Source organism: Manis javanica, chromosome 1, assembly GCF_040802235.1.
Source record: "Manis javanica isolate MJ-LG chromosome 1, MJ_LKY, whole genome shotgun sequence".
Classification (NCBI taxonomy): domain Eukaryota; kingdom Metazoa; phylum Chordata; class Mammalia; order Pholidota; family Manidae; genus Manis; species Manis javanica.
This window is the reverse complement of record NC_133156.1, coordinates 231375184-231393116: the sequence shown is the minus strand read 5'-3', so window position 1 is coordinate 231393116 and position 17933 is coordinate 231375184. Positions and strand designations below refer to the sequence as shown.

The following is a 17933-nucleotide window of genomic DNA, read 5'->3' as shown; positions in this document are numbered from 1 at the left end:
AATCATGTTTTAGTTAACACTAATACATAATACGAGAAATGGAACAATATGTAAAAGTTTTCAATAATAAATGTATATATCACATTTAATATATAACCTATTTCTTAGATAATACTCATGAAATGTTTGCATTTATTCAGAATATCTAAACCAAAAATGAAAGGGCCAGATACGATTTTTTTATTTTTTCATGTGACAGCTTGGCTGGGTTGTGAAGATATTTTTCAGTAACTGAAGTCCCCTACTCGGCTAATTTTAAGAGTCCACTGAATACCGTCCCCCAACATCAAAAAAGGTGGAAACAAAGGATAAGAGTAAAGGATTCAAAGTGAGGAACTTCTTAACAGCAAAATAGTCAATGAAATGTTTAACTTATTTTGTTCCTCTTTCCTCACATTGAAAATGAGATTCATAGCTCTGCTGTAAGGGGCACAGTAAGAAGTAATGTAGAAAAGTATAAAAGCATAAAGTGAGAATTATTATTGTTAATGTCAACTTTTATATGAAAATGGGTTCAATAAGTCACCTTTAAGTCCAAAGTTCAAATATTCAACTGCTTTTAATTCTAGGAAGTTGCATTCTGAGCGAGTAGTTAAAGGGAAAAACAATTAAAAATAGGCCTGAAAGATTTAGAAAAGTTTACAATCAAAATAAAACAAAATGAAATAAATTCTTAACAGCCAAGAGTATGAGCAAGTAAGATATCTATGAAAGAAAATGATTCAGATATTCAGTCTGAAGAAGACTATGGCGGCATGACAAATCTCTGAGGATGTGAAATGTGATTTAAACCGTCCACGAATTCTTTGGTACGCCCTTCTAAAGACGGAGCCCCTTTGATGGGGGCTGGTTAGTGATTTATTTCTGAAAGGATAAAGTGGAAATGAGTTGGGTGACTTCCAAGACTAGGTCATAAAAGGCACTACTGCTTCCTGCTCACTCTCTCGTGGATCAGCCACTTACAGAGAAACTAGCTACCATGTTGAGAAGAACTTAAAAAGGCCTGAGAGGTCCATGTGGCAAAGGAACTGACGCTTCTCACCACCAGTCAGGAGGAGCTGAGGCCTCTTCCAACAGCGCAGTGAGCGAGCCGCTCTGAAGCAGACCATCCAGGCCCAGTCAGGTCTGCAGGCAGAGCCCATACATACTCCCCTTAAACCCGGAAGGGCCTGTGGGACCACCTCTGCGACTAAAACACAGCGGTAATGAAGCTGCCCCAAATCCATCAATCTTCGGCTGGTTGCTTCTGGGACACACTGACTCTGGGAGCCTTCAGTCACCCTACATGATAAGGAGGCGGAGTACACTGAGGCCACCACGTGAAAAGACCACCAGGAGAAACCACATAGAGAACAGAGCCCTGGCTACTCCACCTCCCAATTAGCTCAGTCTTCCCAGCCCAGGTGCCAGATCTTAAGGTCAGACCATCCCTAGCCAATATCCAACTGCAACTTCATAGAAGACTGAACATTCCTGGCTGGACCCCGCCAACCTCCAGAACGGGGAGAGATGTAAGTTAATGCTCCTTGACTTAAGCCACTGAGTTTTGGGGTGGTTTGTCAAGCAGCAGTAGAACACGCTCTATGCTTCAGATGAAAGTTCCAGCTTTGTGATCCCTTCCTTAATAACCTGCCCCCAGCAGAACATGAGCACAGCCTTTCTTCCAAGCTCTCTGATGTCTGTGTACAGAAGCCGGGCACTACCACCGCATCCCGTGTGGCAGTGCGATCATTTGCTTCCTCAGGCCTCCAAGATTTCAGCTTCCAGGAGGGCAGCAGCTGTAACAGAACTTTGTGTCCAAAGTACCCAGCACAGAGATACCGCTTCACCTCTCCACACACCTGTTCCCTCCGTCAAGTGTGGTCAGCAAGAGGCGGTTGTGCTTGGTGAAGGAGCTAATATGTAAAAAGCATGTCAAAGAGTGTCAAAGAATGCTGGCCCACAGTAGTCACTGATACGTGTTAGAATTTTTATTAGGTGCACTCAGGTAGCTCACAATTAAAATATGTTGAACGAAATGTAGATACTAGTCTTACGATGCTGTGCTGAAGGTATAATATAGATTCCACATTAAAGTTTGTGCCATAAGGTGCCCAAGTTTAAATGGTTCCAAATATTAGAAAGAAATTAGTCACAATAAAGAAAAGAGGTCTAAATACCATGTTTTCTATATAAATATGCTCAGCTGGGACTGACGAGTAACATTCACTACATCAAAAATTCACATAGTTGGCCAGAATCACTGATAATCCTATTTCTATGTCAATATGACACAAGGACAAAAATGGAAATTAATATTAGTAGGTTCATGGAAAATGCAGACAGCATCTCTCAGCTGCCTCATTAGTTTCTAAGAACTGGATTCTTACACTATCGATTCCTCCCTGACGATCAGAGTGCTTCAAAGTCTACAAAGTGCTTTTACAATGCATTACCTCATTCGGGGCTCTAATAATCCGCCAGGGTGAAGCAAGAGGGTGTCATTCCTATTTTACAAATGCAGAAACTAGAGCTAACATTTTAGCAAGTACATGGGACAGTAAGAACTGAACCAGTCTTCTGACCACTTCCTCCCCAGTAATTCAAGAGACCTAGCAATGGAGGACGGACCACAATCCCAGTGTCAGCATCTTTCCAGGCTGTGGCAAGTCCAAAGGTAAAGATGCTAATGCCATGCTTTCAGATAGACAAAAAAAAAGACAACTGACACATGAAAATTTACTTCAACTATCAACCTTAAGAATAAGAGTCATATATATTAAAATCTTAAAACACAAATGTGTCCCCTAAATATACTAAACATACGTATTTTTAAAAGTCCAAATATAAAGATAAATCCCCTTTACTTTTGAGCCTATACTATGTGTTTTAGATAAGAACAACTTCAAACCACTACTAATGAAACATTTGGTCAAGAACTGTTCTTATAGAGATCAGCATAAGTCAAAAATACAAAAGAAAATTTAAACATTCTGGTAAGCAGAACAGCTTCAGAGAAACATGAAATGTAGTCAGAAGGGCTTGCCTTGAAAGCCTGGGTCTGCATTTAACCCTGCTAAAGTAAGAGAATTAACTTCTCTAATCCTCGATTTCCCTTGTGAAATGGGAAAAAATACCACTTAACAGAAGATGAAATAAGATCACATTTGTGAAAGAAAACCCCACCAAATAGTATATGCACAAATTTTTCTAAGAAATTGTTCAGGTTCAAAAATATTACACCAAACCCGGACACTGAAGGTAAACTAGCAGGGCTGGCTTGTTCTATATTTAAGCTTTCTGGTTATAAATGGCAACCCTGACTTCTACTCCTGACCTCACAACCACTTCAGGCACCCCAAAGAAGCCGGTCCTCATTTAAAGGAGAGATGGTCCCAGCAGGTCAGTATATGTACGCATCTTGTAGAAAAGATATATCCTTGCCCAAAAGCAGCCCTTCTGACATCTGCAAGTATATATTCTGATGTTCACATAGGAAGATATCAAGAATAAATATAAACCATATTCTGAAGAGCAGCATTCAAAACTTACCTGCTACTCCCAGCAACTCAGAAAGGCCCAGAAGCTTGGCGGATTGTTTGTAGCACGTAGGGGACTGGCAAATACACTCCTTGATAAGACTGATCCGGTCAGAGCACAATCGCACTACCAAAGACAGACAAGAGACTTGTAATCAGGGACATCACAAGAGAGTATCATGATGATCCGAATTTAAGACAACCAAACTAAAGGAGAACTATGTTAGCCTCCAGAACCATAAAAAATAAGATTTTTTTTTAAAAAAGGAAAATCATTGTTGCTTCTGAGTAAGTAATGTACAACATGGATCTTTTCTTTGTCACCAAACTTCTGAAATGGAAAATGGACTGGCATTCGGAAGCTAGGAAAAACTGTCACTTTTTCAAGTGCCATGTCAGGCCAGGGAAAATTATACACAGGGCAGCATTTGTCTTTGAAAACGTCACATTCTTTCATTTACGCCTGTCCCTCCATTCACCTTGCCCGACAATATCCATTCCAAGGTCCAAGCATCTCCATTGTATCTCCACCTCATCACTCTGGTTTGAAGGGCAGGAGTTTTTGAGGTGCTCACTGTTCCAATTTATTAACTTTTCTCCAAAAACAGGCCCATTCCTCTCATCTAAGCTAGATGTTAGGAAAATAAAACTTGTCTTATCATACCAATTCACACTATGAGGTAATTAAGAACACTTAAGGGGAAAAAAAAATTTAGTTAAGAGTATTATTATTATTATGTATATGCTAGGGTATTTATTTAGGGGAGATGTGTCAACCTTTAAGAAGCATGGCACTACTGGGAGGCTAGGCTCCAATAAATTGAACAATAACAACAATAGTGACAACAGCTGACAGTGAGTGAGTATGACCTATGTTCCAGAAACTGGAGATGCTTTAATGTGTCATAAACCCGACAAGGCCAAGGCAGGTCCTATTATCCTCAGGGGAGAACAGGAGGCGCAGAAAGGTCAAGTACATTGGCCAAGGTCACTGGAAAAGTGATGCGGCCTCCTAAGTATTTTTCACAACTTTATTCCTTTATCCATTGCTAAATCCATCGCTATATCCCATACACCCTGTGGTCACCCAAAACCTCTTATAGGTATGCAGGAGAGGGCCCAGTGGCTGAAGAGCAAAAGGAGAAATGGAGTTTTTCTCTAAAATGGGCAACTTTTTTCTAAGTTTTTATTGTGATTTCTTTCAAACTTACAGAAAAGTTTCAAGAATGGTACAAAGAACTCCATGCTTTTTGCCAAGATTAACTAATTGTTAATAAGTTGCTCCATTTGCACATGCATGTGTACAATCGTGTGTCCTCCTTCCCTCTACACACACATATACACACACACATCTATTTTTTTCTGAACCACTTGAGAATCTGTTGCAAAATATTTTAGCTTGTTTTGGGCTATTGTTAAGATGACTATTTATGCACCTGCCCGTAGGGTGATTCTGTTGTGCACTTTACCATAAAACAAAAGGTAGAGGTAGACTTCAGTTATTTAACTTCTCAAAAACGCTAGCCAATATCTATACCTGGGTATATAACTTCTGCAGATTGTATTATTGTTCCCAGGATCCTGCAATTATTCATATGTCAGATTTTCACCTTTCTAACATTAGGCTTGGCCATATGACTCCTCTAGGCAAAGAAAGGTGAGGGAAAGTGACATATGCCACTTCTCAGCAAATGCTTGAACGTCATCACGGGATTCCACTGCTCATCTTTTCCCTCCACAATGAGAATCCCATGTTTCAGAGCAGTGCTGCAGAAATAACTGGAGCAAGAACTTGTTGTCACACACCACAGATATTTAGTTTTTTGCTATAGCCATCTAGCACACACTAACTGATACAGTACACTTGTGGGGAAAGTGGACAAGAACATGGTGTCTATCAGGTTCCCTTGCACAGGATATCTGGAGAAGCTTGTACTGCGCCTGACAGTAAACATATGCTTGCTGGGACTGTGCCGGCTTTGTTCCAGAGCCCTAATCAGAAGGCTGCCCAGAAGGCTCTGCAGCTACTTCCACTCCCCGAAAGGCGCATTCACAGTCCCATCTGTGCCTCAGTTATTCTTTGGCCTGCCCAAATCTTAGTTCAACCTCCCAGTGAAAATCACCTGCACTGACAATACTTCAAACATTTCCTTAATTCTATCAAAAAAACGGGTTTTTTACTCAATATATGCTGCTCTTTCATAGCTTTTTCTCCAAGTAAGTATTTTTTTAAAAAATTTATGGAACATCAGTACTTTAATATTTCAAATTCAGGAACTGTGAGAAAGGTACTTTCTGCATGTTTCTAATGTGATTTTTAAAACACCTGTCATAGACATTATTGTCACTCTACATATGTAAAAACCTGGTGATTTCACAGATGTTTTAAAATGGCATTATTTGATGAATTCTTGTATTCGTCTTTGAGAAGCTCTAGCTTCAGCAATTCTAGTAAGCTGATTTCCTTGCTATTACCTATCACTCTTTTTCTAGCTTGATATAATCAAGGTGGAAAACTGAAATTACACGTGGCAAAAACTCATCATTTTCTCTAAAGTTCCATTAATGGAACATTAAAGTTTGGTCTCTGCTTCCTTCCCTGAAACATGCTAATATTTCAAATACATCAAATAATTTGGAGAGCAAGATTCTAATTGAGTACAATTGCCATGTCCAAATAACTTCCTTATTTTTGAGCCTCTGCATATCACTATACCAGCTCTTTTTTACTGTTTATTTATTGTAGGACATGCTAAATTGTATTTCAAAATGTGATTTCTCAGTTAAATAAATTCAAGTCTTAGATATTTTTATGTATGAAGAGAATGGGTCTTCAACTCCTAAAATTCCTTCTCAAAACAGAATGAACATGAAAAGGATATGCATGCATGTATCTTTTAATAACAGGATACCTCATTTTCCTGTAGATCTCACAATATATCTCAAATGTTAAAAAAACAAAACACAGACATACACATTCACACATACATACAAATCTCAGACATAAGCATTTATTGATCAGCTACGCACAAGCCAAACACTCTTACAAGGCAAGAAAAATGCATGATACCCAGCAAGCCACAGATGCAGTATGAATTTCAGTCACTCATGAATGGCATCAAAGGTGTGCAATAGAGTTACTTGTGACATTACTGAAGTGCAAATCTGAACTATGAAGGTGAAGAAGGTGATAATATGCAAACATTGGTCACTTAGCTTATGAGTCAAAGCACCAGTCAGTTTCATTCTCGAACAGTTTTCTACTTTCACACCTCTCCATCAATAGAGTATTGTCTACTGTTTACAAACACTGGCTCTTGAGCCAGACAACCTAGGTGTCAGTTCTAGCTCCACGTCTAACTAGCTGGGTGACCCTAAGCAAGCTATTTAACCTCCCTGTATGGAAATTGGAAAGAACAGTCACTACCTCATAGGGTATTTTTCGGAATTAATGATACACATGTACCGAGAACATAAAAATCACTCAGTAAATGTTGGTTATTATTATTACTGCTAGTGACATATTCACAGAAATGCTTCTGAAATATGGGATCCTCTAATGCAGAATTCCCAACGTCAGGATATAACTCTTAGGCTATGTAGGGCATATTTTATTACTACCTCCATCTGAGGAAGGTTAAATTCAAAAACGTTAAGTTGCCGCAGGTTACGCAGCTCCAAGCGGCTGAATCAGAATTTAAACTCATATATGACACTAGGTGTGACTTGTTATCAGTGTGTCAGTCCCTCAAAGTCAGGCAGTGTGCCTTATTCCCTTCATTATTTCAGCTCCTGGAGCAGACTAAGAGGCTAGATTAATGTTTTTTGAATGGAAAGAAAGGGAAGTGGAAAAAGGAGACTGGAGAGACGGTTGAGGGGGGAGGGAAAATGAATGAAAAGAAAGGAGGAGGCATCATGAGAAGGCAGGTAAGACCAGGCTGATTCCACCGCCATTTAAAAGTGCCTGAGGGAAACAATAAAACCAGCAGCTGGTACTCACAGAGCTCTGACTGTATTAGCCCGGCACTGTGAACTATGGGGTTGAATCTTTATGAGTCATTCCATAAGATGCTAAGTAGTAGCATCTTCATTTTATAAATGAGAAAACTTGGATACAAAAGAGGTGAAGACACTTGTCCCGTTACCCTGCAGTAAGTGGCAAAACTGGCTCCAGGCTGGGTTTAGCCATAATGCTGTAAATCGGGAAAACTGACTTGTGCTATTTTAGAAAGAAAATGGGGGAAAACTGAATTCTGCTCATTTGAATATTATGAGTATTTTATACAAACACCCAAATTAAGGGGGAAAACACAAATATATACACACAAACACTTCATAGGACACTCTACACAGGAATCATTTTTAAATGATATTTCTGTTCATGTTTCCTATTAACTCATTAATTATACTTTAGCTAGTACCAACAGCCTTCACCTGAGGAGAAACATCAACCCCTGGTGTACAGATAAAGAAGGCTTTGAAACAAAGCAAAGTGACAAAATGAACTATGTACACTGACTAAAATAAAATTACCTGCACCATAAATGTTTAAATACCACGTTACTTGGTCCAACAGTACTAATGAATATAAAAGCAACTTAAACCTAAATTGTATCTGCGGCATAAAAACAACAAATAGTACACAAAGGCAACATTCCCTCTCCACATCCAGGAGATTTTCTGACATTCTAAATAGGACATTCCAAATTAAAATATCAAGCTGGAAAGCTGTCAAGACATGAAAGTAATTATCTTTCTTAAAAGACTCTTCAGTCAGGAAATTTCTCAGAAGCAACAGCAAGATGGGTTTGGTTGCAGATATTCAAACCCATCAGCTGAAGTGCAGTATTACCAGCAAAAGTACCACTAATTGGGCACCACAGAAAATCAGAGCTTAATTTAATATTTCAAGCTTCAATATTGGGGGACTGCAAGAAAAATTTTTTGTATTACATCAATCTGCTTGGATTTAATAATTAAAATACACACACACATATGATCAGTACACATAGTGCGGGGGGGTCATGGGGAAGACAGTGTAGCAGAGAGAAGACAAGTAGCAACTCTGTGGCATCTTACTATACTGATGGACAGGGACTGCAATGGGGTATGGGGGAAGACTCGACAGTATGGGTGAATGTAGTAACCACATTGTTTTTCATGTGAAACCTTCATAAGAGTGTATATCAATGACACCTTAATAAAAATAAAAGATAAAAAAGTAAAATAAAATAAAAATACACATACACACATGTACACACAGTCAAAGCCACAGTGAGATGAAGCTCATGAACAAGAGGCATAGGAAAGGCAAAAGTCTGACAGTGCTCTGGACTCTCCTGTGACCGAAAAATTCAACTGAAAACAAGTGTTCTGGGTGAAGTAGTTAGTGACTTAAGACATTTAAGAATAAACTGAAAATGTTTTTTAGTAACTGATTAATCTTCACAATTTTAAGCTTTGAGCTAAAAATTACATGAATGGTACAACTGAATGAAATTTTCTAGCAATTTAACAATGCTAAATATACTTGCTTAAGATGCTGCAGGATATTTATAACCATGTACAAATTATTTCCGAACAATGATATTCAAGGTAATAGTAATACTATCTTTATCAAGTCTAATAAATATATCTGACAAGCAGAATCCACATGAAAACAGGAGACTGTCTCTATCAGCTTATATTCCCTAAGATCCATGTGCATAAAACCCTACAGGGGACAAAGACATGAAGGAATCTGTATGCCATCACTGTCTGAAGGTACTAAAAGCTAAAAAAAGAAGAGAAAAAATTCTGATGAAAATACAATAAAAACTAGAGAGAGAAAAGAACTCAGCTATACATCCCCTACCCCCAGTTCTAAACATTTCCAGAGTTAAAAACAAGGTAAGAGATTAGATGGAAGCCAGCCAAGCATACTGCAATGACCAAGATGCTTGCTTCTTTTAAGGCACTGAGGCTGAGGTTTGAAACAACAGAACATCTACCTCCCACTTGTCAGGTACAGTTCAGGACACAAGAGATGCACACTGTCCTCACGGCACAAAAGACACCATGACAAGTGACTGTAACAGCACACTTGCTTTGTGTGGTACTTAACCTTTTACATTTAGGTAAAAGAGCCTGCACAATGTCGAGATATCACTGGAAATTAAACTCTACACAAGACCTTCCCATATTCGCCTCTTTGAAAAAAATATCAACACTAAAGTATATTCTGCAGCAAACATAAAATTATCACTTACAGCTACTTAGAAATCTATGTAACTGAAGTAAAATGTATACCAAACTGATGTAAATCTGAAATTCTCATCCATAATTCCCAATTTCTATCTTTATTTTTATCCAACAGCCTCAGTGCTGCTACTAATATTATTTCTTTTAATGTTATCATTGTGAATTTAAAAGTTTATGATAAACTGTGGCATTTATCTTTTTCTTTTGGGCTTCCACTGAAGATTTCATTTGAAAAATGGGACAAAGGGCTGGATCTATTATTGCTAATGGATTACATGACCAAGGTACTCTTCAGTTTAAAAAACTAAAAATGAATGCTAGTAAATTAATGCAAAGTAAGTTACTAACAGTGTAACACTAAGCAGATCCTCACCTTGCAAAGGCAGAATCTTTACCCCAAACTCCTCAAGACATCCAAGGGCCTGGATGAGATCCAGTTCCTCTTGAATGGCGGCGGGTCTATCTGTTATCAGCTGTAAACAGCACCTGGGAGAAATAAGGTAAACTTTTAAAACAAAGTAACACACATTTGGCTACACTGCCTTTCTATATTTGACAACATGAGATCCAACACATCTTTATCAAAAACCTACTACATTACAGGCTTTCTGCTAGATCCTTCCTGTTATCTTACTCAATCCTCACAGTAAACCTGTGAGATAGGCAAATGCCATCACCTGCTTTGTAAGGAAGCCAAAATTTAAGTCCAGAGGGGTAACATGCTTACCCAGGGTTGCAATGATAGTAAATGACCACATCAGCGTATGAAACCAGATATGCTGACTCTGTATTTAAGTACTATTTTTACTGTCGGCTCCAAAAGTAATAATCATATTAGAAATGATTAAAAAAACAGAGTTCAGATCATTTCCAGTTATTCTTCTAGGAAAAACAAATGTCTTGATTCAGTGATAGTTTTATCTCCCAAAGGTAAAAAGAATAATAACCTAAGAAACTGTACACCAATTTTTGACCAAAAAGGAAGAATCAGATAGTAATGCAGTTCTGAGATATATATATAGCAGAAAGTGATTTGCTAATCTAAAAATCTGTGGAAACTATGGAGCATTTTAAGCAGTTTTTTTAAAAAAACAGAAAAAGTGTACTTAATCAGTATTTTAATTACTGAATAAACTCACTGTCTAAAAGGTACATGTAGAGGAACCTTAAGACACAAGACTAAAAAGACAGGAAGCAATCAGGCCATGACAGGATACTGAATGCTAAAATCATGATCATCAGATGAAGGCACCTAAGCCCCAGCGTGTACCTATACGACAAAATCATCAATGTAGGCCTAGCTTCCTCTCACAAGATTGTAGGATTTAAATTGGATGGGCACTAACATATACTGCTCATTCAAGTGTAAAAGCATATTAATTTATTTGCAATATCTACCAAAATTCTAACTGCACTGGCCTGTGAACCCAGGAGTTCTGCTTCTAGTAATCTACACTACAAATAGGCTCACACATGTCCACACATAATACTCACAACCACTGTGCTTTCAAAAATAAAATACACTAAATCAGGGACTAATTAAATGAAGTTTAACAAGGAAATAGTCTACAACCATCAGAAAAGCAAGAATCAAACCTATATGTGCTTACATGGAAAAGCCTTCACTATAAATCATAAGTGAAAAAAGATACAAAAAGGTATGTACAAGTGTACAAGTAGTAAGCACTTATTTGTGATTAAGAAAGATTTGCAATTTGGTGCCACATTAAATACATATGACAGCTTTTTAAATTTAAGTCTGACCTTGTGGGAGAAAAAGAGATGGAATAAAAGGGAAACACAGAAAGAATGGTTTTTAAAATGATCTCTGAGAACATCTGCCAAAAAGATTTAGGTCAAACACAACTCCCAGTTTCAAAGGCTATTCTATTTGATATTTTCATCATCTGAAATAGAAATACAACCCCCTGGGAGAGAAGAAAAAATGTACTAAAACAACTTTGTCAAGTCCAATAACATGGTTTAAAAAAACATGATTCACTCTGTGAGAAGCTAGGGAAAAAAAAGTTACCTTTAAGTTTTGCTTAAACTGTAAACTACTAGTCATCTGCAGGAGGGAAATAAATTTGAATACCAACCACAATCATGACATCAAATAAGTTCCAGAAAGGCCTAAAATTTCAGTGTAAAAATAAAACCATCAAAGTGGTAAAAAGGAGTATGAAAAACTATCTTAATGGTCTTGGGAATTAAAGGTCTTTCAAATGATGACACAGAAGATAAAAACTATAAAAGATTATAATGATCAAAAATTTTTTAAATTCTGTATAACTATTTAAAAAATAAATCATGTATGAGAAAAACTTAGCAACACAGTTAAAACATTTAAGGCAGGCAAAGGACCAGTGTCTCCTATGAAAAAAAATCTCATAATAATCAATAGTAAAACAATGAATACTGTATTTCCAGTACAACAAGCTGAGAGAGAAACTGAATTCATGATCTGGAAATTTCTACCTAAAAGGGACTTTTGGGCTTTGTAGTTACCAGGCCCCTATCCCAAAACAGAGAGGAAACCACATAAAGGATACAGACATCACCTAAATGTTTATACTAAAAATTTCCAGAACTTGAATATGCGGGCTATCACCTGCTTCTCTTCCAACAAAAAGAAGTACAAACTTAGAGATAATCAGCCAGAATAACTGTAGAAAAACATGCTGGAGAAAAAGGGCCATAAGGAAATTGATGAATATTCATACTATAATGAAGTTTTCTTTCTATAATTCGAGCAATAAATAACTGTGCCCATACAGTAGAGTTAGTAGGTACTTGCAGTAATACATTTTGTAAAGAATAAAAGCAACAGCATAGTTTGTGTTCTGACTTCCCTGCCTCCCTCTTAACGGAAAATGAGTTACCCTACCTGGCCAGATCCATACAGCTGTCAGTGAGGTTAGTAGAAGAATTGAAGTACTCTCTGCTGGCAGCCAAAACCAAGTCAATACTTTTTTCATAACTGACCCTGTACTGGGTCTTTCCTTTATGGGATACACTAGCTGGTGGATTTATTGAACAAGCACTGCAGTGCATCATCTGCCCAGCCAGGTGGATATTTTCAAGGCGACTGGAACACAGAAGGCTTTCTGTAAATATCTGGGATAAAGAAGAAACTGGAATCAGTGCTTAAAGAGAGGATTCAGTTCTCAACAGAATGAAGGCCCTGATATCCAAATGAAATGTTAAAAATACATCTGTCCTAGAGGTAGTGGTTGCACAATGTTGAGAATGTACTAAATCTAAATGACAATGAAGTACACGTGTAAATGGTTAACTTCATGATATGTGAATTTCAACCTCAATAAAAAAATCCACTTTTAAGATGAAGAAATACTTTAACTGAACAAACCCAATATTAAGCATAATATTTTTAATGTAATGAATACTTGATAAAATATCTGAAGTTCATATTCATTAAAAACAGAATCCCTTAGATATAATGTCTCACACTCAATAGGTCCTACTATGTTTAAATGATTAATAACATTTTAATTTTTTTAAAAGAAAGTCTTTGAATATGACATGCATAATTCATGACTGTTTAAAGCATCTGAATTTAGTCTTACAAACTAAATAGCCAAGCTACAAATGTTACACTTTTACCTATTCATTAAAATTACGATATACCATGTAATTTTTGCCATCTGCAAACTAAAAACTATTAAAATAAAACAGGAGCCACTGATGGAAGGTATTCATGGAAATATCACTGTATTCTACTGGCAACTAATAGCATTAATTGACATAAAATTTATTCTATAATTGAGATTATTTGTTTATTACTTATACTAACTCTAGAAAAGTCTTAAACAGATCTTTTTAAACCTACAATAATAAAGTCAGTATGTAATTAGAACAAGAACTCCCCAAGAACATTCTTCCCTATTATGCCAGTGGATAAGTATAGCACAAAAACACAAAAATAGAAGAGATTAAAAAATCATTTCATGGAGGAGCAAGAGTTCCCTTATAATTAAGACAACTATCGGATTTTCCTAGGATCCCCTTTGTGGGGAAAATGGAAGTTCCTATGGGCAGGATCCTCACCTGACCCTAACCTACTTGATGCTGTCATTGGCTTACTACTAGGCTAACGCTTCCACACCCATAGGCAATGAGCTGTTATTGACTAAGTCACTATATTAAAAGCTCCAGCCAGTGCTCCATGTGAAGGCAGAGACAGAGGTGGATTACGGGCCTGTAGACTGCTGGATGCAGATGTGATCCCAATGCTCAACCTACCACTGGAAGGACAAAGCCAAGTATAAACGCTTTTACCCCAAGAACGTTCCATTGTCATTTCTCAGTCTCACTAAATTCATAATTAACTTGGCAGGGGCTGAAACCCTCAGGCAAGACCGTCTTATTTTCACTTATTTCTACACTACTGGAGAAGGAATTTTTAGATAAGCCTTTGTTGAAATGACTGATAAGGATAGAATTATTGTGTATGAGGGATCTACTACAAAATACCTACTGTGACAGAAAGCAGACCATCAGTGAGTGACCCCCATCACATCTACCTGACAGGTGAAAAGGTCTTATGCAGTGACCCGAATGACTGAGATGTAATGGTTTCCCTGTTCCTTTAGTTTATTCAAGTAAACTTACAGAGTCAATGCCCAATATTGAAAAATACAATTCACTCACTTTAAAAATTAAAAGGTTTTGCTAAAGTGAACAACATAGATTTCTGCTCTTCAGGCATTAGAAAAATCAATTCAAAATTGAGATTTCAAATTATTTTCCAAGGACAGAAAAACCTAACATAATGGCCAAAAACCAGTAAGACAATACAGGATAATTTAAAAGGTATGAAAATAGTATTTGAAAATGTGAGCTTGCCAAATCTGTATAACCTTCCCTAGAACTGTTTCAAGGCTCTTACAATATGCTTTCAATGTTGCATCAAAAGAGAGACTAATGGCCAGCAGTCATTAAAATATCAAAGTCTAATAAAAAGGTGTTAATATATAACAAAAATTTTAATTTTAACAATATATAACAACATTGAGTTGTTATGATAGATTATACTGGAGCTAATCCAAGTGTAATGTAATTATTGACAATTTTTCAATCAGAATCAGAAATAGGAAGATAACAAAAATAATGCTACTCAACTTAAAAACACTATTTCACACATATTAATGACAGTTAGGTTTTAGAACCTTGTGCATACAGATCATTTTCTCCTGAAAGTGGATTTCAAGTTGCCCTTTAGATACAAAGGGGAAGCTCCTGGCAGTTTTATGTGGTCTGAGGCTGTAATCATAAATGTGAACTTTAGATTCATTCAGCATTTTAAAACCTTAAGTTCAAATATAAAACAATTCACATTTTTAACAGTCTGTGTTAGTATTCTTTTGTTAGAATCACCATGAATTAAAATACCAACCAATTTCACAAAGTAGAGACCTAATTTTATACTCATTTTATCAATGGGTCATGCTTTGTGATGTTAGAGCAGTATATCACACATATTCTATATGATGTATTTTTTGACAGGAAAATTCAAATGGAAGCACTCTTTTAGACTGTAATTCATTAAAAATGGGTTAGTTGGATCAACTTTCCATAAGGACCATGAGTAATTTGGTGGTAATATACATTCCTTCCAAAATAATAATTAAATCCCAGTGGCTTATACTTTGTCAATTAACAACCATTTCTTAAGTATCCTTTACATCCAGATATTATAACATGTATTAGGGGATGTGAGGATGAACATGATAAAATAATGTATCCTAGAAGCTCATGACCAATGGAAAAAAAGAAAAACTCATAGAAACAGTAACTGCATTTGAAAGAAAGTGTGTGATGGAGGCAAGTTCCACAAAGGAAGGGATCCTAGAGGGCATAATCAGTGAACTGAGTTATGAAAATTATCAGCAACTTTCAAATAAAAGAATAAGGAATATATCCAGGCAAAGTCACAGAAACATGAAACAGCATAGTGCGTGGAGGGAACCATAACAGCCTGATGGAACTACCAGAGCTCAGGGTACATGGTGGAGAGGTGCAAAGGTGAGAGTCGACAGGGAAGCTGGAATCTGCTGTGGCTTTCTACACCATGCTCAGAAGTATGGATACTTTCTGATTCCTGACATGAAACAAGGAGCAAATGGTAACAAGTGAGGCATCACAACAAGGTCTGTTTCAGAATAATACTCTAAAGCAGTGTGAATTAGATATGGAAGTAGGGCGATAAAAGTTAGGAGGATTATTGCAATTTAGCAGAAATGAAGATAGAACAGATTGAAAGCCCTTTCTCAGGAACATTAAATAAGTTTCAGTGACCACCACATCTATGGAGTGAGAAGAGGCAAGCATGATTCAGAGCTTCCTAGCTCAGGATTAACCCTCTAAAAATGGTACTGCAATGAACAAAAACAGGGAAGACAGGACGTTAAGGCATGGAACTGCTCAGACTTTAAAGCACTCCACAGTTACCAGTTACTACGAAATAATATTACTTACAATGGAGCATATGGTCATCATAAGCTTTGTGTCCAATAAGCAAACTATAATAACCAAAATTTCTAGATTAAAAAAACAATGTGTGTATGTAGAGTTATGTGGAGTTACCTCATAGCAAGCATCAGAACCCAGACGTGTGTAAACATTCCGCTGCATGGTCAACATGTCTTGCAGCAACATTCTCCAGTCAGACTCACTGACGGGAGGCTGCCTGGGGAAAAAAAAGACAGAGAGAAAAATAATTCATGAAATCTTTCTCCTCAATTGGCCAAAAGTAAAAAAACAGCTAGTACCACCATATGTCACATAGCTCCCAAATGATCAATAAGAATGTATTTCACTTGAACTTCCAGGAAAAACCTTCAGTTAAGCTGGGTGGCTGTGTACCAATGCTAGACATGCGGCCAGAGCCTTTGCCACTGGCTGCCTGGAGACAAGAGTAGAAGAGCATCGAATGCGCGTGACAAAACTAAACATGCTGGAGTCTCTAAGGTGAAATAAAGCACAGCAGATAAAGCACTTGTGACGGAGCAGAAAAGGCGATCAAGTCTGTCATCATCACTCTGCAATCACCATCCGGGGAGTTTAACGTTAACCACACACCGACCCAGAAGGCAATGAGAGGCCACACCTGGCATCAGTGTAGAGGCGGGGAGCCCCAGCTCACAGGCAGGGCAGCGTCAGTTGTTACCCTCAGTGGGAGCCCGAGTGCTGCAGCCCCGGCGCAAGGAGACTGCTGTATAGTTACAGGAGTTGCCCTCTCTGGCTTAGCAAGAAGCTTCATGCCCCTCAAGAGCTAATGCAACAACATCTTAGGCATGGTTTTCAGGGCCCCCTCAAGGACATGCCAGTGACCATACTCAGGAAAGCCCAAAGCACAAAAGCATAAAACCCCTGTCAGGTTTTCTGGTTCATTTACAGCTTTTCCAAGTTAGAATTCATTTACCAATCAGGGATCAATTTTACACAAGCAGTGAGGCCCACACAATCTAACTGATCAAATACCATTTTATGATGGTATCCAGGGTTACAGAGTTAGAGAATTAATGGTTCAGATACTCCTGCAGCAGGGGAAAGGGTTTTGTTAACAGTTTCACCACTGGTCCCATATTAGCTGCACAACAGTGAATATTTATTATTCCTGAATTTCAGTTTCTTCACTTAGAACCCATATCAGAGAGTGATAAGGAATAGATGAAATTACTTTAGATAAAACACAGACACTAAAGCAAGATGTTCCTAAGTATAAAAACAAGTTCAATTACCTGCACACATGTGAATAAATTTCTTAATTTCAGTTAGCTACAGATTTCCTTTTGCTGAAGATTAACTTAAACTAGAATATATTAAAAGATACTCCCCTCATTTTATTGGTATAAAACAGTATCAATAAATGTAGTTTGGTTTTATTTTTGTCAAATACCAACTAGACAGTTTCTTTTCCAAGCATCTTTTTTTTTTTATGCATTAAAACAGGGCAAACAGACTGTATATAATTGTACTGGTATAGAAAAAAAATACATATTTGGGATCATTCCTGTGAAAATTCTAGTCTTCAAGAATTTTTTTCACCGAAAATTTTTAATAAGCATATACTGCATTTGCTTATTTTATATTTAGTATACAAAATGAACAATTATTCTATCCCATATACAATAAAGCATAAGAGAATATTTT

The 17933-nt window shown here is 37.3% G+C and overlaps 1 protein-coding gene across 2 annotated transcripts in view; it reads right to left on the bottom strand.

Moving 5' to 3' along the window:
- NBAS (NBAS subunit of NRZ tethering complex) overlaps window positions 1-17933 on the bottom strand; it is a 331046-nt gene that overhangs the window by 154657 nt on the left and 158456 nt on the right. For both annotated transcript variants that reach the window (XM_073216361.1, XM_037026472.2), the window contains exons 29-32: window positions 16365-16467; window positions 12646-12875; window positions 10132-10244; window positions 3532-3645 (exon numbers count right to left, since the gene is read on the bottom strand). In XM_073216361.1, coding sequence (XP_073072462.1) covers window positions 3532-3645; window positions 10132-10244; window positions 12646-12875; window positions 16365-16467 — 560 coding nt within the window. The remainder of the gene's footprint in view (window positions 1-3531; window positions 3646-10131; window positions 10245-12645; window positions 12876-16364; window positions 16468-17933) is intronic.